This window comes from Phoenix dactylifera, unplaced genomic scaffold, assembly GCF_009389715.1.
Source record: "Phoenix dactylifera cultivar Barhee BC4 unplaced genomic scaffold, palm_55x_up_171113_PBpolish2nd_filt_p 000046F, whole genome shotgun sequence".
Taxonomy (NCBI): Eukaryota; Viridiplantae; Streptophyta; class Magnoliopsida; order Arecales; family Arecaceae; genus Phoenix; species Phoenix dactylifera.
This window is the reverse complement of record NW_024067669.1, coordinates 1,983,182-2,005,724: the sequence shown is the minus strand read 5'-3', so window position 1 is coordinate 2,005,724 and position 22,543 is coordinate 1,983,182. Positions and strand designations below refer to the sequence as shown.

Genomic DNA, 22,543 nt, shown 5'->3' with positions numbered 1-22,543 from the left:
AAAAAAAAGATAAAAAATGAGAAAGAAAAAGGACTGAAAAAATAGCAGCCGCACGCACATAGGGGATGGTTGTGGAAGAATCACGCTGCCACGCGTCTCCTTCGCTCGCACAAATCCAAACTCGGAATAAAATTCGGATAAAATGACAAAAACGTACAAGATCCGACGATCGTCTGAGCTGGCGCGCAGGGATTGACGGCCAAGAGTGGGATTTAATGTTCGGCTCTCAAAGTCGCAGTGGTGGGTGAAGGGCCATTAATTGGCGGGCTCATCGCTTGTTTCTGACCGCTGCCGTTGCTGCTTTTCTCTTTATTCTTCTTTTAGAGCGATACGGCAGCTTAAACGAAACAGGAAGCAGCAAGCACTTAAGCCGGAGTACCTGAAGCCTGAAGCCTGAAGCTTTGTCATACGTCTGCGCGATCCATTTCTGGACGCTTCTACAAGGTCTTTGCTGCTTATCTCTATTGTTATTATTATTATTATTATTATTATTATCATCGATATATATATATTTAAAAAAGTTTCTTGCATGCTGTCTGAGAGATTTTGATTGAAGGAAAGCATTTCCGGACTTGTTTTTTGTTTTAATTGTTTTTTGTTTTGGAAAAAAAAACATATTTGAAATGAAATAATTGAAGGAACATCTCCTGTGATTGGAAGCTAAGCTTTTGCAGAGTATGTGGTTTTTGATAGTGTCTTGAAGCAACTGCTAGTATTTTTGTAATGTTGAGACTGAACAGTTTATTTATTTATTTTGTCTCACCTTTTCTTCATAAATTTTTGTTTTTTTTGTTTTTTGTGGGGGAACAAGTGGGTCTTTGCCATTTTTTCATAAACAAAGGCCAGTGTCATAGGTGTTTGATTTCAAGTTTCAGCACATTATTTTCTATAAACTTGATGCTGCCCCCAACTTTTTCTAACTGGGTTTCCTTTAGTTTTTATGTTTCTCTGCATGAAATTTAAATATTCGTTTCTGATTTTATTTTCATTCTTGAATTGGAGTTAAATTAGTAGCTCCCAGCAATGGTTTTGACATGGTATCAAGTGCATCTGCAGGGCTCTCAATATTAAAGTCAACCAACCGGTCTTTGACCTTTGAAAACAGGGAGTCCAGAGGCTTAATTTGGTACAAGTCATTGAATGATGATAACAAGCTCATCCAAATATGCACATGAAGGTGGAGAGACCTCCAGCTCTAAACCCATCGAAAAGTGGATGGCATTTCCGAGGGTAGAATCTAAAGCACATTCAAATGAGATACTTGAGGAATCGAAGGACACTGGAAGCAATCAATCGGCGGCTGAAACGGCAGCAGAACGGGGACTGAGTGGAAATCCTAGCAGCCAAATTGGGGGCTTGAGGTCATCAGGAGAGGGAACCAAGTTAACCATGGAAAGGACTGTGGAAGGAGCAAGGACATCAGATGAGTCGAGTAATGCTCTGGAATCAAGCTTGCTTCGGGTCTCTCAAGAACTGAAGGATGCATTGTCAACACTAAAGCAGACGTTTGTTGTATCAGATGCAACCAGGCCTGATTGCCCTATCATGTATGCTAGTGCTGGCTTTTTCAGCATGACAGGCTACTCATCAAAGGAGGTTATTGGAAGAAACTGGTGCGAGCCATGTCTGATATAGCATCTACTTTCTAAAAATTGTATCTGGAAATCAAATTTCATGATAGAGCCAAACATTTGGTACTATAAAATCACAAGTTGTAGTTTCTGAAAACATGCAATATTACAACTATAATAATTCTAGCAGTGATTCTTCTGAAAAGCAACTTTTACTAGATTTACAGTTCCAGCTTCTTTAAACCTTTGGAAATATTTCATTCATTTTGTTTTTTTTTCTTTTTTTTTTGATGCGATGAGGAGGTGAATTACAGGTATCATCATAAGTTTATTAAATAGATAGGCAGTTTATATCTTTGGAGTTCTAACTAGCATTCTTGTACAATAACAAAGTAAAATGGTTTGATATGAAGTAACACTTCATGCAAATAACTAAATCATCAATTGTATGGCCGAATCAAGCGCACCTAGAATTATCAATTCTACTATGTTCATGCAACTCTTTTATTTCTTTCTTTTTTCTTTCAGTCGGTTTCTTCAGGGACCAGATACAGATAAGAAGGAAGTAGCAAAAATAAGAGAAGCTGTAAGGACAGGAAAAAGCTACTGCGGGCGGCTCTTGAATTACAAGAAGGATGGCACGCCATTCTGGAACCTTCTTACGGTGACCCCCATAAGGGATGACCATGGGAAGGTTATCAGATTTATAGGGTGAGGTTATTTCTCCTTGTAACTAATGCATTTCTGATAGTTTTCACTCACCTGACCAACTACAACCCATACTGAGATGTGCTGTCATGTACCTGCTAAGAATTAATTCCATTACTATAGCTTCAAGAAGCCCCTGCATTATTAAGCAAACACTAGAGGCTCACAGAAGACAAATGCTGAATAGTATTTGGAGTTTGCATCCATGTAAGGATTAAGTTTTTTGCACATAATGTCCAATTATCACTAGAATCTATGAAGTCATGGTAAGTAAACTTGAATATGCCTGGAAATTTCAGATATTCTGTTGTGAACTTTCCAATCATCTAGGACCAATGCCAACTTGCTTAATCGGATACCGTAAAACATAACCTGCCTGTCAATCATATTCATGAAAGATCTCATCGTACAGATGCTTTTCAATAATGTTTCCCAAATTTATATATGTTGCCTTTTGAAGTCTTCTGAGTCCTTTGATTTTATTGTTGCCTTAAATTTTAAATACACTATCTAGCTGAGACATCATGTTTCAGAGATGACTTTTCTACATACTTTTCCACATACCCTTCTATACTTTTCTACATACCTTTCTACATACTTTTCTACCAACATGTCTGAATCATTTAGATTGTAATATTTCAGAATGCAGGTTGAGGTCAGCAAATATACAGAAGGTCTAAATGACAAAACATTGCGTCCAAATGCTTTGCCAGTGTCACTAATCCATTATGATGGTGAGCATACCCATCAAAAACATTCTAAATATTGAAAAAATTGAATCTGCTGAATATGATGGTTTTTTTTATCAGCACGACAGAAAGAGAAGGCCTTATCATCTATGACAGAGGTTGTCCAGACTGTGAAGCATCGCCGCTCTCGCTCACAAGCTGCAGATGAGTTTGCTGTCAAGCTTGATGAACATGAAAAGTTCTATGTTGACTCTCCTCTTCAAAAATCTTCAGACATTAAAAATCTCAAGTCACGAGGTACACTGACTCCTCTACTGGATGCCAACAGCGAGTCACCAAGAATGAGCATTAGAAAATCAGGCCGTTCTTCCTTAATAGGGTGAGTTCATCATTTTTTAGCTTCAGAGTGTCAAAAGGGGAAAAAATGAAAAGGGATCACTTCATTGATACAATGAAAATTTAGAGAATAAAGCCTGAGATGCAGAATGTCGTATCAACTTAAATGACTGCTGTTATTTTTATCTTTCCACATTGGACTAGATATCAAGGCTGGGGAATTGGATTTCTTGGAACAAGCTCTAAAGAAGATTGATGAAAAGAATATAAAATGGTTTTTTTTCTATATAAATGAAGTTATTTCTATCTTTCCACATCGGACTAGATCTCGCAGGAGGAGAACTGGATTTCTTGGAACACACTCCCTAAAGAAGATTGATAAAAAGAATGTTAAATGGGAAAAAATCTTGAACTAATAAACTTCTATTCCATGGAAAGAACTGAGAGTAAATTTCTGACTAGTGTCCACAATTATGAATAACTGAAAAAAATAATGGCTAAAGGTAATTTCTGTCTCTCGCAGAATGAAAACTTAAAAGTAACAGTAATGGGGAATAAAACTAAACTTTCTAAATGCAAAACTCTACCATAAACATTGGACTAATGAACAAATATCCCTTTTAACTTACCTAGAGGTCTGCAAACTACTTTTTTCAAGTTCAAAAACATTTAGAAGACCAGGATGCTCCTGCTCCATCCTTCAAACTTCACCATGACAAGTAGTTGAGCTCAATACAGGAGAAGATCAGAAGGAGTGTTTTCAACTAGTTTCCAGGTCTGTTTGTGGTGTAAAAACGAGAAAAGAAATGAAATCAAAAGGGAAACCTACCTCCTACTACTTGGTTGCAGGGAGAAAAAGAAGACACTAAATTCTAAGTAATATCTCAAAATAGGTGCAATTGTGATAGGATATCAACTATTAAAACTAAAGGAATATCTAGAGATCTACATAAAAGAAAAGGAATAGTAAGAGATCATTGGTCTCTAACACCCTATGAACACTAGCACTGTCCGTGAAAGAATCACCATGTAGTGACTAATTGACCAATGTTACAAGCACCACCAGCTCTGCCACCATCCTCATGATCATTGATGCCACCAGTGCCATGAATCAAACTGCCATCACCTCTGCTACCACCAACTCTCACCAACACCTTTGTTGATGCCAGTAATGCTGCTAATACTGTTGCCACTATCAGCACGCAGCTATCACTGCTGATAATCCAATTCTACTACCACAAGAACCACCACTACCTGCACTAATGCTGTTGTCACCATCGTCACCTGCAAGACCATCAATGCCACTGGAACTACCAACTACCACTGTTGCTGCTCTCAATATCATCAGGAAGAATACTGCCATCATACCAAACCACTCACTTCAACCTTTTCTTCTATTGTATGCTTCTAAATGATAAAAAATCTTCTTTCCTCTATTTTCTGTTTCTCTCATTTACAACCATCTAGTGTAAGCTGTCACTATAATGCACCAATGGTTTCTTAATATACGAGCAGCAACCTTTGCCATTTTTGATAAAATGCTCCAGTTGTTTGCAGGTTTAAAGTAAGAAAGCAGAGTTCTGTAGAAAAGAGCGAATCTCTTGTCGAGCCAGAGATTTTAATGACGAAAGAAGTTCAACACACAGAAAGCTGGGATCATATGGAAAGAGAAAAAGATATACGACAAGGAATTGATTTGGCTACAACACTGGAGCGCATTGAAAAGAATTTTGTTATAACAGATCCTAGACTTCCTGATAATCCAATAGTAAGATCAAGTTGGCAAACGATAATCTGATATTATCTATAGGATCATAATTAAAGGGATATAAGCTACTCATGCACAGGTGCAAACGTGTGCATGAATACATAAATACATACATGAATACCCAGATAATATGTAAATATATGCATGTTCTTTTGAATGCATCTGCCACTGCATACATTTTCACATATTGCCACTCACCAATCTCATCAGCACTTAATTCAAATTCAACTGCTCTATTGGAGTTTTTTTTTGCTCTGCATTCATTTGGTGATGCTTAAGCTAGCCTTAAAAATGCATTTGGTTGAGTCCTGTTTAAAATAGAGGGATGATTATCCCCTTAAGTTGGTCATCTAAAGTAACTTATAACAGCAAGCAGACAGATGCTCTATGCTTCATCAGTTTAGTACATAATAACCATTTAACATTACAATTCCTATAATTTTCGAATTTTACTTAAGAGTATATGTAAATGATAATGTCAACTTAAAGCTTATGTCCTGTTTTGTTGTCTACACCAAAAAAAGCTAAATCATGCTTGGTGTTATGCTCTGCAGATATTTGCATCTGATAGCTTTCTTGAACTGACAGAATATTCACGGGAAGAAATTTTAGGAAGAAACTGCCGGTATGGAAAAACGCAAGCCTCCCATGCATCTTTGTTCTCATCTATTACAGTAGTGTCTATTAATTCTTGATCTGTTTGATGTTGTGAATATCATTCTTGGTTTTTTTCAAAGTCCCACTACATTATTTGCTCAAAAAATGTCCCACTAGATTATACAATATGTGGAAGGGCAAAGGCTCTTTTCACAAGTCGTGTCCAGCAAAATCTTGTAACACTATGAAATTTTGGTCTTCATAAAAAGGTGGTGGAACATTTTCTAACCAAAGAGATACATATGTTGTATTTTCTCTTTAACTATGATAGGATTAGGCTGACCTCTATAATTCTTTGCGGAAGTATTACTATGCTGCAAGAACCTAAGCTAACAATAATAAGAATAATAACAAATACAAAGAAAAAAATCGTGAAAGCCTATGCTACAGGAGACTAGATGATCTCTTAGTAAAGTTGACAAGTGCAGATGGCCCTTGATTCATATGGGGAGAGATTCTGCCAATGCTTGGAGGAATTGATTACTTTTGTCAACATAGTTTGTGCATCAGTAACATGGCTAGAAAATTCAGTGATATCAAGCATATACACACACACACATATACATACATACATACATATATATAGAGAGAGAGTTGTACTATACATTTTATGTTAACTCCTTGTGGAAAAGTTAATGATTTTAAAAACAATAATACGCCATTCAAATTGAAAATCCAAACCATTAAACATGATCTACACTATAAAAAAATACCAAGAAATCAAAATTCATATATTTTGTTGGTCTCTAACCTATGCATCAAGTCGGTACAAAAATGAATGGTATCGATTGCACTAGCATGGTAAAATACATGATAGGGTACTTAAATTGAAAATCTGTTTTATGGATCATGATCTACACTCTTAAAACATGGGTTAAGTTCACTAGGTTTAGATGATTGTGTCATAGTAAAACATAGCATCGTGCTACTAAAACCATCCATTCTGACACTTACTTGTGATTAGATTAGAGACCATCAAAATACATGAATTTTGGTTTCTAGGTACTTTATAGTGTAGATTATGGTCGATGATTTGGATTTTAAATTTGGATAGTCTTTTATTAATTTTAAATCATTAGCTTCTTCTCCAAGGAGTTAAAATAAAGTATAGAGTCCAACTCATCTACATATATGTATGTATATATATGTATGTGTCTGTGTGTGTGTATAATGCAGTGAACGATTTGATAAAATTTGTTTTTGTCTAGGCTCACCAGGTAACATATTGTTCAACTATAGGCACATGCTTCTTTTAATCCTAATGAATCATGCACATTGATGATCAATGATTGTCTAGTCTACTGATGATTATAGATGCCTATAGTTATTTCTATTTATAACCATAAACAAATTTTTTCATAAGGAAAATATATACCATTAGATCTAACTATAGTGCCAATAAGATTTAGTGTCTGTCGGTGAGAGGTAAGCAGAATAAAGTGGAGCACAGTTTGAGGGTTAATACATACTTCCATAAAAGAATAAATATAGATAGACTTTTTACACACAACAAGCAAATTAGATAGGCAACTGGCTATTTTTTTTATTGAATATATTTAAGAAATGTGATGTTATAGGTGAACAGATTATTTAGTCCTTGCCCCTCTTCGATATAGAACATGGTGGTCAAGAATTAATTGAGAAATGGAGCTATTTAATGAACAATGAACAGTTTTCATTCATTGAAGAGAAATCTTTTTCTTCTATCATCCGCATATGTTTAAAGCAGTTACGGAAATTGCAGTAATCACACCAAAACCTAGAAGCTCTAGCAATCATCATGTTTATAGCATCACCATCTATACCTTTTGCGATATTTTCTAGAAAGAGTTATGTTTATCAAAGTGATAGTTTTCTAAGATAGAAGACACACTTAGCATGTTAGTTTGCTTGTAGTTGATCAACTTTGATATAAATTTACAATGCTATATGCCTATAGCTCTGATTATTAATTCTTTCCTTTGTGAAATTTCATGCTATTAGCACTTCTCTCACTGCCATGAAAACCATACTTTTAATATAAAGAAAGTAAATGTACTTTTTTCATAGTTGCCATCTCCTATCACAAAGTTGATCATATAGTTGATTTTCTATCATAGTTTCATCTAAACTTGAACTGCAAATTTAAGAATATGAGCACATATATATTTCTACTATGACATTATCTCGTTTTGCATATTGTCACTAGTTTGATATGTGATTATTGTATGCACTCCAGCAATAATCTTCATATGGTATTCCAGGTTTCTTCAAGGACCCGACACAGATCAAGCAACTGTTGCAAAGATAAGAGATGCTATAAGAGAACAACGGGAAATCACCGTCCAACTAATTAATTATACAAAGAGTGGTATATAAGTGCTTTCTAAGCTATTTAAGTTATGGCTTGATTTTAATAATGCAAAAACTGACCTAAACTAGTGCATTAAATTTGATAACCTTCCAAATAGCAAGTTATGCAGCTTTTCTTCTTTTTTATATTTTCCATATTTAAATGAGATAATAAGTTGCAACTTTGCTTCTAACTAGTAAGCTGTACACTGAAAAGAATGGGATCCGTATGGATGCAAACAAGAATTCTTATTTGAACGAAAACATAGTCAATTTTTGGGGACTCAAAAGATAGCGGCCTTTCTAGAGACAACTTGAGCTATACATCTCTATTTGAGGCATATTGGTCCTCATTTGAAGCTGTCTTTGAGTCCTAAATGTTTTCTAATTTTGAGTTTCAGCTAGTGCTTACAATATGATGGTCAAAATCTTGCCCGAAGTTTCAGTATAGGATTAGAGTTGAGTTTTGAGTCAAATTAGAAAAGTTCTTTAGTGGTTTTTGGGCTGAATCAAGATTTCTAGATGGTAATTTTTTTTAAGGAAGTGTTTGCCATGTCTTCTAGTTAGTTTAGGAGTTGTTTAAGTGGGTTTATATACTACAAAAGCGATGGCTATGAATTTACTATATTACTGCTTCATTAAGTAACATTTGGTCAGAATCCTGGAAGTACTAATTCTCACCATTGGTGCACTTGATTCAGGAAAGAAATTTTGGAATTTATTCCACTTGCAACCCATGCGTGACCAAAAGGTAGCAGATAATATCCTTTCCTTGGACTATCATTGTCTGTGATCACAAGTTCTATTTTACCAAAAAACTGTAGATTTTCCTGCACTTTCATGGTTGGTCCTGATATTGTTAGGGTGAGCTTCAATACTTCATCGGCGTGCAACTAGATGGAAGTGATCATGTTGAACCCCTTCGAAATCGCCTCTCAGAGAAGGCAGAGTTAGAAAGTGCTAAGCTGGTAAATAGTAAACAACTTTCAATATCTGCATCCATCTGGGCATTGTTTACATAGGAATGTATTATTTGTGCTCTCGCTGTTCTATGTTAGGGTTGGGGGGGGTGGGGTGTGGATTGCACATTATGCAAACTTGTTAAAGTCATGTCTTGCCCACTTAATTCTTTTACTCACTTCCATGTTATAATTCTAGGAAATGACAAGTATCCATGACATTACATATCTTGAAAAGTATTTCATATTTACGTATCATACTTCAGAAGTTGCCAATCGAAGCTATAACCTTCTTTTCCTCCACCTTTCAGAGACTATGTTTTCCTTTTCTTATTGAGAGATAAAACATGTTAGATATTGATCCAACAAGTCTACCTAAAGTGGGTGCTATATGTTTAGACCATGAGAAAATGTAAACCTTTCATAGGATTAGTCGGACCAAAAATTATTCTTGAATGTGCTTCAGTTGGTTGAGTTCAGGCATTTGAGGAGAAAACATACCAAGTTGAAGGAAAATTCTTTATTCTTTATATTTCGCTGTATAACTCCTATTTATGAGACTAGACTCATTAATTTTGTACCACTCATTTGTACAGATCTCAACTATTGTATGTAAGTAATATAAAACTGGTTAATACTAGATGCTAATGCATTGTATTATGCTTATCAACCAATTTTTCTTAAATTTCTATCATATAAAAAACATTTAGTTACTATTCAGTCGTCTGACGTTCATATGACATGGAAAACAATGAGTTTTGACTTTCATGCTCTTAAACAAATTTTTGTTTGCACCAAACAACTATTTTCTCAGATTTACTGCTTCAGTGCTGTAAAAAATGGTATAATGTTTTACCATGTAATCCACCTTGTAACTGCTTACCCAGGTTAAAGCTACAGCAGAGAATGTCAATGAAGCTGTCAGGGAGCTTCCTGATGCCAACTCGGTAAGGTACATTTTTAATTGTTTTTCTATTTGGATAGACTGAGAACTGAAACAAGCAATGATAAGGAAAATGACTTATTAATTGTTAAATCTTATGCTGTTCAAGTAATAAAAACTATGTTCATATCTAGAAGAAAAGCAAACCATTTGAAAGCACACAGCCACGTCTTTGGAATTGCTCTAATCTCAAAATGCTATAAAAGGTGATGAATAACTATGTTATTCAAAACTGAACACCAGATAGAAGCTTGCAGCTATGATGGTCTCAGTTTTCTGGACCATCTTCTGAAAGGTGTTCTTTTCACTGGGTACAACTTAACAAAAGATCATTATGTTTATATCAGGAGCAGGCTGAACTTGTCAATTGGCTGTTTGCAGGAAAATATAGAGTATTCAGTCTACAATTAAGTGACAAATATAGGTTCCCCAGTTCTATATGTAATGCACAACATCAAGTTAGCTCCAGATTTCTTGGTGATGTCTGAGAGTTTTTGCTAGTATTTCCTGCTATCAGTAGTGATGGAAGGTGTATGTCTAATATAACCTGCCTAGCTATTTCTGCAATCAGCAAGGACAAAAGCTTGAAAATTCCAGAAGGAAAGTGAATGGCATTACTGTAAAGAGTGTGAAATATTTAGAAACCTAAAGGAATGGTATACCTAAGCTAACGTGGATGGAAGCTGTGAGTAATAATTTGGAAAAGTCTGCAGTAACACTAGAGTTATTCTCAATAGAAAGAACTAATGAATAAGGATTCATAAAGCCAAAACCAAATAGTTGGGTCAAGGCTTGGTTCTTGGACTGAGAATTTAAGTTGATCATGGTGTCACTCTGTGTAGGACTATCATAGATTAAGGTTTAGAAGAATATGTACTATTATATCTTTTTTTCTTTATGTAAGGAAAGCTTCACAATCATGCTTGCTATGGATAAAATATGACATCTATGGACCATGAAGGCTAAAATGGTCCTTAAAATGAAACCCAATTAAAAACTTTTGAAGCTGAAGTTATCTCCCTTTTCTAACCTGAGATGCCAGATGGTATTACATAGATAGTGACCTGTTATAAGCATGGTATTCCTTGCACTTTGTGAGTTAATCAGGTGGAGTTGAAAACATCAATCAGATAAAAGGCCTAATTAGGTATTTGGGGAAAAAAGCATGCATAATAGCCATATGTTGGAGGAGCAATGAAATGTAAAACTATGAAGGTGGATTTCCTTGGCTGCCAATTTAGAAATGATAGACTTGAGACAAGGCAGTTATGTTTTATCGAAGCAACTGACCATTTGAACTAAGTCTTACTCTTCAGCCTCAGCAGGTCATGGTTTCATCCATCAGCTGCTCAAGTTTCTCTATACTCTCTTTTATAATATTGTTTCTTTTCTCTTTGCTCCTAAGCACCTTGCTTAGGACTTCTTTCTTCTTCATTTTCTGAATGAGGCAGGTGGAACTAGTCTCCTCCTTTGCCTCAAAAACAGAAGATGCAGATGGCTCATGAAGTGTTGGATATGTAGTTACCTAGGCATGAACTTATGCAACTCACTGGCAGTCATGAAAAGCTAATACTAATCGGCTATTGTAGACAGCTCATAGATCCTAAAAGGTAACTAGTTCTCATGAGTAGTTTAACAGCCAGAGATTCAAGGACAAATAAATGGGTCTCCGGGTTTGTCGAACCAATATGATAGGAAGAGGTCATCATGCAATAATCAGGGAACAAGGGCTACAAGCTAACTTGACTAAGCAATGATAGAAAGAACCACAAGCAACATTCATAAGGTTGCACTATGCAAAGAAACTACGTCAATGATCATCAAGGAAGCTGAAGAGAACTCAAATGAGGTTTCTATAAGTGATTTAGGAACAGAAAAGGAACTACATACAGAGATCTTGTCATTATCAAGGGATTTGACTGAAAATCAATATGTATGTATTAGAAATGATAAAACCAATATGATGCCCAAAAATTGCCAGAGGAAGTGTTATATTAAACATGCCAAATATATCACTCTTTAATAATCAGAAACAAGATAGGAAGGAATCGGGGAGAACCAAACTTGGAATAGTGAATGTAATGGTTGCTAGTGGAGGGAAGAATCACTTTTACACGAATAAAATGAATGCACTGCTATCACTCTAGGTGTGGAAGAATGCACTGCTATAACTCTAGGTATGGAAGAACTATGTAAACCTCCCAATGGTGGCAGAACCTGGGAGGCATCAAACAGAACCTAAAAAAAAGTGATGATTTTGGCTTCTTGGATGTTCAAAAGAAGACCATTGATCATTTGCAAACTCAGTTGAAGAAATGTAGGAGAACCCTATGGTTCCAATCGAGCTTAGTAACTTTAAAGAAACTGCTGTCTGCCAAAGAAATGTCAAACCCACCAAGACCAGAATGGCAGAACTGATTATTTCTGGCCAAAACTGCTGAATCTAGGCAGTACCAAAACAGTTTTGGCTCACCTTGCTAATCAGATTTATGCTTTCATTGAACATGGGATCTACGAGATACTGAAGAAAGCATATTCTATTTTACTATCTTTAAGATTAGTGCATACTATCATTGCTAGTTGCTCTATTTAATCTTTTATATTGCCCAACTACACTAAACCAGATATGTGCTTGGCATTTGAAGATTTTGTTTTCAACTTAAAGATGTACGAGTTAATGACCCGAATATTGAATTATTGTTTTCAGAGTCCAGATGATTTGTGGGCAATCCATTCCCGACCTGTCTTTCCAAAGCCCCACAAAAGGAATAACTCTTCGTGGATAGCTATAGAGAAGGTGTGTCATATGTAACTTATGTTTAATCATTTATTAATGCAGCCACATTGGATTTGTCATAGACAGATACCATGATAGTCTGCTTTTCATTGCATCTCTAACATAATACTTGAAGATATACTCTTTGAAGCCATCCTGAAATACTGAATGGTCTGTGCTTTTCGCCTAACTGATTAGCCAGTTTATCAAATAATATAAATGCCTCTACATGCCATTTGAGATTTTTCCTCATTCCCTCACCTCATCACTTAGTTTTGATTGGCAGAAAGTATATATATATAAAACTCAGTTCAAGCTTAGCAGGTCTTATCGAGAATTGAACCCACTTGCTTTATGCAAACACTAACAATAACCTGAAACATATATGTGAGTATGAGGTGTATGCAAAATATTGGTAATGATATCAACAGATATAGTTGGGCCATTCTATTTTTATTGATGCATGAATGTACATGCTTGTTATATTAAACCTCGACAATAAAAATTAAATAAAGTGAATTAGCAACACAAAGACCAGAGTTTGATATGAGAATATATATACTAATAAGTGCTGTTGAAAGATGATCTCAAAATTAAACTAAATGCCATTGCTAACCTTCCATATATTTTACCTGTCTCTACTTGCGATATTTTCAAAATTTATTTTTCTTTTAATAGAATCTAGTATAAAAAAATCAAAATGATACATGAGGAAAAAAGCTTTTTTTAAAAAGAAAACAGAACATTTTGAGAAACCACGATGAGCTAGAAAAAGTCATCCATAAAGGCGACTGTGTTACATCTTCCCAAATAAACCTAATAGAAACTTTTTCAAAAACTTGAGAAGATAGACTTTCATGCATGGATTGAAATACTGCTGCATACTGGCTGTAGCATACCGGCAAAGTATTGGTGCCAGTAGAGCTCTTATCATACTGTACCTATGTTGGTGCAACATCTTAATTCTGCTGTACCCTCAGCAACAGCCACAACATATGTAGATATGGTAGTGTATCATACTGGTAATGTTACCAGTACCTGTACTTTAAACCTCTTTCATGAATTTTCTCAAATATCAATAAGTTTCCAAATGAGACTTTTGTATTGCTAAGCAAGCTTGGGCACATGTCTGTCCCTGTTGAGATACCTCTAGTATTTTTCTAAACAAAAAAGGACACAAAAGGGTCTTAATAATTCTTTTCTAACATGAAATTATATTTCCAAAGGCAGCTCATCCATCATATCCCTAAACCATCAGTAGAGATTTTATTGTACCATAATCTTGACATGCTCTACAGTAAGCTTTCTCTTCTACCTTAAGGATTTCTAATATATATTAGATAGTGATGTATGGGTCACCATGATATTGATAATCAATCTACAGCAAAGCATGCAGAGACATTCAGCTTTTGATATCAATGTTGCCCTTAGGACTTTAGTTATAAGGATGGTGATCCCGTTGGCACCATAATTTTTCATAAAGTATTAATTATTTCGAAGACTATAGCATTCAATGGAGTAGTCGTGCAATATTCATTCCGTTTCTCTTTGAAACTTGAAAAAGGAAATATAGGAGCTGATGCATGATCTTGTTAGAACACGAAATTGTTTTATGCTGTAAGACTTACAACCTTTAAGCAAGATACTACACTAGGATTACTGGTAATTACAAATGTTATAATTCATGTACAATTCATTCAAACAATACAAAAATGCATTAAGAATAACACAATAAGCATGCATATGTTGTATGGATGCTATAGCACTGTTACGCCGCTGGCCCGAGATCATGAGCCAAGGGTCGTGGCAACCGCCGCATACTCATAGGAAACTCTTCCTACAAGCATGCAAGGCATCTCACCACGATATTACAAAGCAAACAATAGAATAAATTTAAATAACTAATGTTTATATTTAATTTAAATAACTAGAACCAACCACAATACTCAAAAGATCTTACATCAAACTCTCATCAAATTCTGATTTAAATTTAAGATATCAAATTTTGCCTCTAGCCACTCTCTCAATCATAACCCCGTGCCATCTTAGTTCTCATAATTTGTAAAAACAGTAAGATATGGAATAATGAGCTAGACAACCTAAAAAGCAATGAACACTTTAGCTAGATAAATCAAGCAATACAATACCAAACTACAAGTCCAAATAATTTTGAAAATTTCTCTCAAAATCTAAGATCGTTGGAAGTCAAGAGGAGAAGAAGAAGGAACCAACGATGGTCTAGCAGTAGTGATCGGCAAAACTTGTCGGCGGTGAGGTGAAAGGGGGTGTGAGGGTCTTTAAATAGCTGTTGAAGGCTAGGTTTCATGGCTCCTGTAGGAAATTGGGATAGAGGAGGAGTCCGTCTCCTACTTCAAATCGAATAGGGCTCTATCCCTTTTTTTTCCGGTCTCCTACTCCAAGTCGAACAAGGCTTTCTCCTCTTTTTTTCCGTCCCCTACTCCAACTCTTACATCTGGACTAGTCAAGTGAACTAGGCCCAGTTCCTCATAGCTGAGATGGGTGCTACAAGCACACTATTGGATTAATATATCAACTATTAGAAAATCATGATTGATTATACACCAAGAATTTGCAATGAGACAGACGCATCAACCATGAGATGAACTATGTATCCATAGAAGATGGCACAAAAGTGGGGAATAGAGCAGAGATAGCATGGTAGCCTTTTCTTTTAGAAGATAAAACAATGCAATGACACCACTGGGGATGGAACCCAGAATCTCTGGTTCTGTAGACCAGTGCCTTCTCCACTGGGCCATGGAGTCCTTAGCATAGTAGCCATGTTATGAGCATTTTGGCTAGATAAGAATTGTATAGCTCTCACAATGACTGGAGTTTAATATAAGCTGAGAGATTTCTGTAGGATGCTAACATAAGTGATAGATAATTGTCACCCAAGAAGGCTGATAGGGCAGTATAATGAGTGAATATGTTAGAAGCAAGGTGAGCTTACTGTCAATATCAACACATCAACTAGTAGTAATGTGCAGCATGGAACTGGCATGCACACCACAAGCAAATTATGCCAGCGGTGTGCAAGTGGACATTGCCACGAGTGAGTGGTGGGTCTGTGAGAGAGAAAATTAGAGCCCAATATTATCAGAATATAAACAGGGGAAATTGTGCATTTGTGTTACTACGAACATATTGATAATTCATAAAACTTGATGGCTATCATTTTACCATTTCCATTCAGCAAATTCTTGTTGACCTTGATTTATCCATCATGACCACTTTTACATTTTTCACTTTTGGAAGCTTGGGAGGGAAGGTGGAAGATGTAACATTATTATATTACCTTCAAAATATTGTACACCATACCAAGGTTCCTCTTACATATGCTGCAAAAAATGCATTTTATGAATTTCATTATGATGACTATATCTACTTGTTCTTTTGTTACATTAACAAGAACATAGCTTCATTCTCCAACCTCAGCTTCAGCTTTAAATACATAAGTACTTGTACTCTTCTTTGTATTCACAGATCACTGGGAAAGGTGAACAGATTGGTTTGAGACATTTCAAGCCTATAAGACCCTTGGGTTGTGGGGATACTGGCAGGTATTGTTAATCAATGTCAAACATCTATGTTATTTGGATGTTGTATAAGTACTTTATAGACATATTTCCAATTATCTTAGTTCTTTGCAACAGTTTCTTGTAACTTATATGTAACCTATTTTTTTCTTAAGAAGAATTCAGTTCCTCTCATGTGTAGGTAACTTTACAAACTTGCACGTCATTTTCTATCCCTTTCTTATGTCAATACCTAATGCTGTAGTAATATCTGGTTGTTGCAAACACCCTGTTCATAAAAAATCTCGTTTGAAATTGTTAAACCTATCACTGTGATGACATGACTGAAGAACTAGACTTTTATGATTCTATTTTTTTTATCTCTAAGGACAAAACCTGAGTCATCTGGGTCATATGTGAATGCTTAATAATTATATTCTCTTCATCTTAGAAGCACATTATCTCATCTTATTGTAGATAATCTGTCATGCTTTCGTTAGTATGATGGTAGAAGCTGTGTTTAGTATGCAGTACTTGAAGTAGATAGTTAATAAGTTATTTAAGAGTACTTGAAGTAGATAGTTAATAAGTTATTTAAGAGCCCATTCTGTTTCGTTGTAGCAAGATTTCGTATCATAATTGGTGTCCTACGTGAAGAGATTAGGGAAAGTGGGAACCTCTTGAACCCCAGAGCACCTATTGTTGAGACTGAGTCCCTGCCAACAAGTCTTTATGACGGCATAACATCAGATGCTCTCAATCCCTTTCAATTGTCTCCACTTTCTATTTTGCTCTGGAGAATTTCTTGAACACTTCAATCTACTTGATCAATTTTATTTATGTGACTAGTACAGCAATAAATTCTATAATGTCTGATTTGCAGTAGGACATTAATAAAGATACCTGCTAAGTAGATCATGTGTTGACCTTGTGTGGATCTAGTTTGCCTTTTCATTTGGATCTAGTCATAGGCATGGATCTTATATACTTTGTACACCAAGAGATCAAATATTCATTTTCTACTCATTTTAGTATAAAAATTATTAAAAGAAACATTTTTATCTTCTCTTAGGTGTTCAGTCTGCGCTTGCTTTGCTACATGCCATTAGCTTGCTGAGCTGATGACCATTTAAAAGTGAAATTTGAGTTGTCATTATCATTGCAATAGTTCAAATTTTCCTAGAGATATGACTCGTAAATTGTTTGTATTGTCTTTTCTTGTATCGTTGAACCTGTTACTTGTAAGCTGCAAATAACCAATGATAGTCTATATGCATTGTCAGAATGCTGCTTAGTTTGATAGTAGTATGCATAGATGCTAGGATGTTCCACTGGGATAGAATAGACTTAAAACTTCAATAGGTGTAGTGGTAGCATTAAATTAAATATTCTTTGTTAAAATTGGCAATTGAAAATCCAGCAATTATATCCATGCATAATATTAGCAAAACAATGTTTTAACTATAAGTAATTCTTTCTTCTATATCTGAAATATTAATTACTTGTATCATACGGTGTAGTCATGTATATCAATAGTTCGTGGAATATTACATACAAGAATTACCACTCTTCAAATTTGAAAAAGTTTAGTTCTTCCACTAAATTGATAGGTCTGTTGGCTGTTTATTGCAGTGTACATATGGTGGAACTGCAAGGTACCGGTGAATTATTTGCTATGAAGGCAATGGACAAATCAGTAATGTTAAACCGCAACAAGGTCTTGTTATAAGGATATGTATTGATTGTTTTGCAATAATGATTATCTTGCTTCTCTGAATAAAACTTGTTAGTGAAGTCACAAATTGATGAAGGACATGAGCACGTACTGTATATTGTTCTCATATCGATCAACAACCACAGAGTCCACACCCCATGCCTTAGTGCGCTGACTCATCATGTAGATCACAAAAAGTTACATGACAGTGACTGATGACACTATTGACAAATATGCTAAAGGCATACTTAGATACGCTAGGGAAGTATATTCTTTTGTATTTAGGCTATTTTTTATTTCTTTCTAGTCAGTAGTGGACTTGTTTTAAACATATAAACAGATATTTAACTCTTTATATATCAATTTGGGTCAAACTGTTGTTGAGGAATCTAATGGAAACTCAAGCAATTATCTATTTAAAAATAAAAAATTTGATCCACAAATTAACAGGAATTAGCATATTATCAAATTAAAAGAAATCAATAAAAAAGTTCAAAATTTGCAGTAAAAACTTACTGATTTTACCTAATATTATTGATTCTAATTAAGAACAACTATGATAGCTAATAGCTTATACGATAAAATTATAGTCTGTTCACGTTCTTGATAACCCAGAAAAACAAATTCCAAGCTGATGAGGATGTTACAACCCTTTTTAAAAAACAATAGTTAAATATATGCTAATCCAATCCATTCCAGGTGCTGGTTCTGGCTCAGCATGGCCAGCACTTGAAACCTGGTTTGAAGATTGTGGGAAACCACTTTGCAAGACCACCTACAGTTGTGTGTGACTTTGCTACATAATATTACCATTTTCAAAACCATCCAATAAGATGTGCACAGAACTCAGAGAGATTTTAGGGGGTAACAACTATGCCAACAAAGGAAATATGTGGTGCAATTCCTCAAATCTAATCAGAAGGTGCCAGTTATCAGAAAGAAAAAGGAGAAGTAATGTGCTATAATCTTGCTTGTGATGAGTTTCCAATCTCAATTTACATATAATGTTGTTAAATATGTACACATGAAGCAATTGTTAGATATTATTTGTTTCCATCAAAAGAAGGTTTACTGTCTTCGTGCACTATGCAGGTTCATCGAGCATGCATAGAGAGGGAAATTTATTCGTTATTGGATCATCCCTTTCTTCCGACACTGTACACTTCCTTTCAGGTTTACTACTTAAAACATATTTATTCACTAAACTAACTTAGCTTGCAATGCACCAAAATAAATGTGGCAAATGTTATGCTTTATGAAACATTGGATATGCAGAATGCTGAAAAGACAGATATAATACAACAATCAAAGTTCAACCTATGCAAAAATTCTTATTATATGCAAAAAAGAGTATTTACACCCAATTTCATTAATAATTTCTATATACTCTTATATTTCTCACTTTCATCCTTTTCTGGTGTCAGCGTTCCCTTGCATGGGCCAGGTTATCCAACCAAGTTTCATTAAAAGAAGCATGAATTAGGCATTAGTTCATTAATTCGCTAGGTTTCTCATAAAAACTGCTCTCCGAAACTTTTTTTTTTTCACATGGTGGTGTTGTTATAACAAAGTTGTTGTTAGTTAAGTCTTTATTATATAATACCAGCATGAATTAGGCATTAGTTCATTAATTTATTCATGAGTCATGTGCTATTATGTCAAATTGGAGATACAGGGCTATATGAATTCCTTCATTTAGCAAAAATCCTTTCACATTAATGTTAACATCAAATATCCAAACTTTCAAGCATGCTCAAAATGGAAATATAATTATGAGAAGATCTTGAGATTGGTTCTAACAAATGCAAGATGTTGTTGGCTAAGGCACTTTGATTTTACTTGCATAATTATATGTCCGGGCAGACAACTACAACTATTTTTAACAATTTCTGAAATTTTCTGCTTGTAATCAATCGAAACAGTTACTTTTATCTCTAACTTTCAAACTCCATGGTATTCATCATGATATATTCTAGTTTTAAGTTGCTTTACATCATTTTGCGATGTGTATTTTATCTCATCAAATACAATTTACTGTTTTGTCTTCTCCACAGACACCAACACATGTTTGTTTAATAACAGACTTTTGCTCTGGAGGAGAGCTATTTGCATTGCTTGACAGGCAACCTATGAAAAATTTCAAGGAAGAAACTGCAAGGTACAAACAAAATAGTGTATAGCTTTCATTCTATTTGATAGCTTAACTAAAACTATTACCATACCATCAATTACAAATTTTCTAGTTGGCATGCTTGTTGCTGCTCAGAGTGACACTCACATATTTATATAAGTTGAGATACAAACCTATTGATAGGATTTATGGAAAATAGACAATATTCACCTTATTCAAGAACTGTAGTGTTGGTACCGGTATGGGTGGCGTACCGACCCTCAGTACGCAAAAAAAAAATCCATACTATACCGTACTGACACTATGCTAGTGTAGCACCGGTACGGGGTCCTGTATTGGTACGGCGAACCTTGTCTACAATAACTCAACATATAAAAGACTAGAAAAAAGGGGAGATATATCACCCATGCATTAAGTGGACATAGAAATAGTTTTAACTTTTAAATGTTAACAATGGCTTCATTTGATTAAGCTTTGGAAGTATCAGAACATTCTGAATTTTGGTACATATATGTTTTAAGATGTGTAGATAATAGCTATCAAAGGATATTTTTGATTTATATGGCCCATCATGCATGTCAGCAACCTAGCTCTGCTGGTACCTTCCATTGTGTCCACTCGATGTATAGGTAATAAATCTCCAAAGAAAACAATTGATTTTTGGTTTTTGAGCATTTTCAGCATCATATCATTTTGACAAAAAGAAAAATGTTATATATCATAATTAATCATGTGATTTCTCAATTAGATAGTCCATGCAGTTTGCATTAGTAAGTTTTGGGCTCAAATCATACAATACATTGCTGTGCGCAAAGTTCGCCGAACCAGTACTGGGATCCGTACCGGTTGGCGGACGGGTTGATACAGTACCGGTTCGGTACCGTACTGACACACGATATGCTTGCACACCCTTTTTTTGAGTTTTTTTAAGTTTAATTAATTGCTAATCAATCTTTTTCAATGTTTTTAAGTCTAATTTGATGTTTTTTTGATGTTTCCATGATCCTGGTTTAACCTAAATGATGCATTTTATTGTTTTAAAGTAATACAAAATATAAAATAATTAGTAAGATATTGCATGCTACAAGAACCAACATGAAATATTTTAAAATCAACTAGTGAAGTAAAAAAATAAAATAATACAATCAATTACATATATTTAAAGTATAACATATATACCGATATCTAAAATCTCGTCGAGTGGTGATGCTCTTATAAATATCTGGATCATTAGTATAGTCAGGAGGCAGATCGGCCCACCCCTCTAATCAAGTGGTGTTGTAGTCTTATATGTTCATCCTATAAGAAACGCACTCTGGGTTTACTCTTGGATCTCTCAGTAAAGCTCTGATTCTGAAAAGTATCCTTTGGTTGATAAAATGGCTGTGAAAGAGCTCATCTGAATAAGCCGGCAACAAAATCCGATCCGTAAAATACTCCAAGTTGCGTAGGATAGTAGCCACCGGAAGATACTTCAGATGCATCATATCCATATTCGTATCCGTATGAGTCATAAGCTGCATATGGCTGCGGATAATAGGATCCAGTATACGACTTGGAATCTGATACGTCTATGGATTCTACTCCACATGCGAAGTTATCTACAGTTGCATCGTGTCCTCCTGAATGACTTCAATGAGCTCCTCCTATATGCAATCGTATCCTCGCGGGCTCTACTAGATCGTGCACTGTAGTTCCTATCCTATGTAGCAAGTGTAAACTACAACTCATCAATGAATCGAAGACCACCCTATGGTTGTCTCATAAATGGTGGTCTCATGTCTCCCATTTTCTTCCTAGCCAGCAGATCCATGACGACCAGAACTGCTGCTCTTGATCTCTGAATCTATGTAAACTGGCTCCTCCACATTCTTCATTGGCGTTGCAGATGCTTTTTGTTTTTTTGTGTGCTGACAGCTGTCTGTTTATCCTTTGTGCCACTTGTTACCTGCTTATCCTTCGTGCCCCTTTGCCTGACTATGTTAGAAGAATGTGTCGCCCTCCTGATTGAGTCGACCAGATAGCGTAGTGGTCTCGTCTAAGCATTTCTCGATTATATCTCTAAGAGGATATCTTGGACAAGGAGTTATGTGGTGACCGGCTCTCCAGTAACTTCTATCGTTGTGGTTGATCAGCTAGAAGGATGCGTGAAATATTGCTCTCCGCTCATTGCCTTACATGGACTCTAGCCTCGCTGGCTATAAAACTGGCCGATCGTGGAGGCGATCTTTGCTCATCAAGCTCTGGCTCTTGCTGCTAGTCTACAAGCCATCCGATCATAAGATCATCTTGATCATCAACGAAAGCAATATGAATCGGATCTGTATACTTTAGTTCCACTTCCTTCTGAATGCACGTCAGCCTCAAAAGATTGTAGTGAACATATACAATGTCGTTGAGGTACTTCTATGTCAAATTGTT

At 35.4% G+C, this 22,543-nt stretch overlaps 1 protein-coding gene and 1 non-coding gene across 3 annotated transcripts in view; one reads left to right on the top strand and one right to left on the bottom strand.

Annotated features, from left to right (window-relative positions):
* Window positions 1–260: 260 nt before the first annotated feature.
* Window positions 261–22,543, top strand: part of LOC120104603 (phototropin-2-like) — a 34,184-nt gene continuing 11,901 nt past the window's right edge. The window contains exons 1-16 of one of the 2 annotated variants that reach the window (XR_005506989.1): window positions 261–444; window positions 1,057–1,613; window positions 2,100–2,282; window positions 2,922–3,013; window positions 3,089–3,347; window positions 4,862–5,072; window positions 5,627–5,697; window positions 7,973–8,079; window positions 8,762–8,811; window positions 8,924–9,028; window positions 9,907–9,966; window positions 12,670–12,759; window positions 16,246–16,322; window positions 17,910–17,994; window positions 19,084–19,164; window positions 20,046–20,149. Coding sequence is in view for 1 of the 2 variants with exons in the window: in XM_039116014.1 (XP_038971942.1) it covers window positions 1,141–1,613; window positions 2,100–2,282; window positions 2,922–3,013; window positions 3,089–3,347; window positions 4,862–5,072; window positions 5,627–5,697; window positions 7,973–8,079; window positions 8,762–8,811; window positions 8,924–9,028; window positions 9,907–9,966; window positions 12,670–12,759; window positions 16,246–16,322; window positions 17,910–17,994; window positions 19,084–19,164; window positions 20,046–20,149 (2,048 nt within the window). In the remaining variant the exon portion in view is untranslated. The remainder of the gene's footprint in view (window positions 445–1,056; window positions 1,614–2,099; window positions 2,283–2,921; window positions 3,014–3,088; window positions 3,348–4,861; window positions 5,073–5,626; window positions 5,698–7,972; window positions 8,080–8,761; window positions 8,812–8,923; window positions 9,029–9,906; window positions 9,967–12,669; window positions 12,760–16,245; window positions 16,323–17,909; window positions 17,995–19,083; window positions 19,165–20,045; window positions 20,150–22,543) is intronic. The other variant, XM_039116014.1, reaches the window with a different exon arrangement.
* On the bottom strand, window positions 15,452–15,524 carry TRNAC-ACA. The gene has a single exon. It is a non-coding gene; the product is annotated as a tRNA-Cys (tRNA).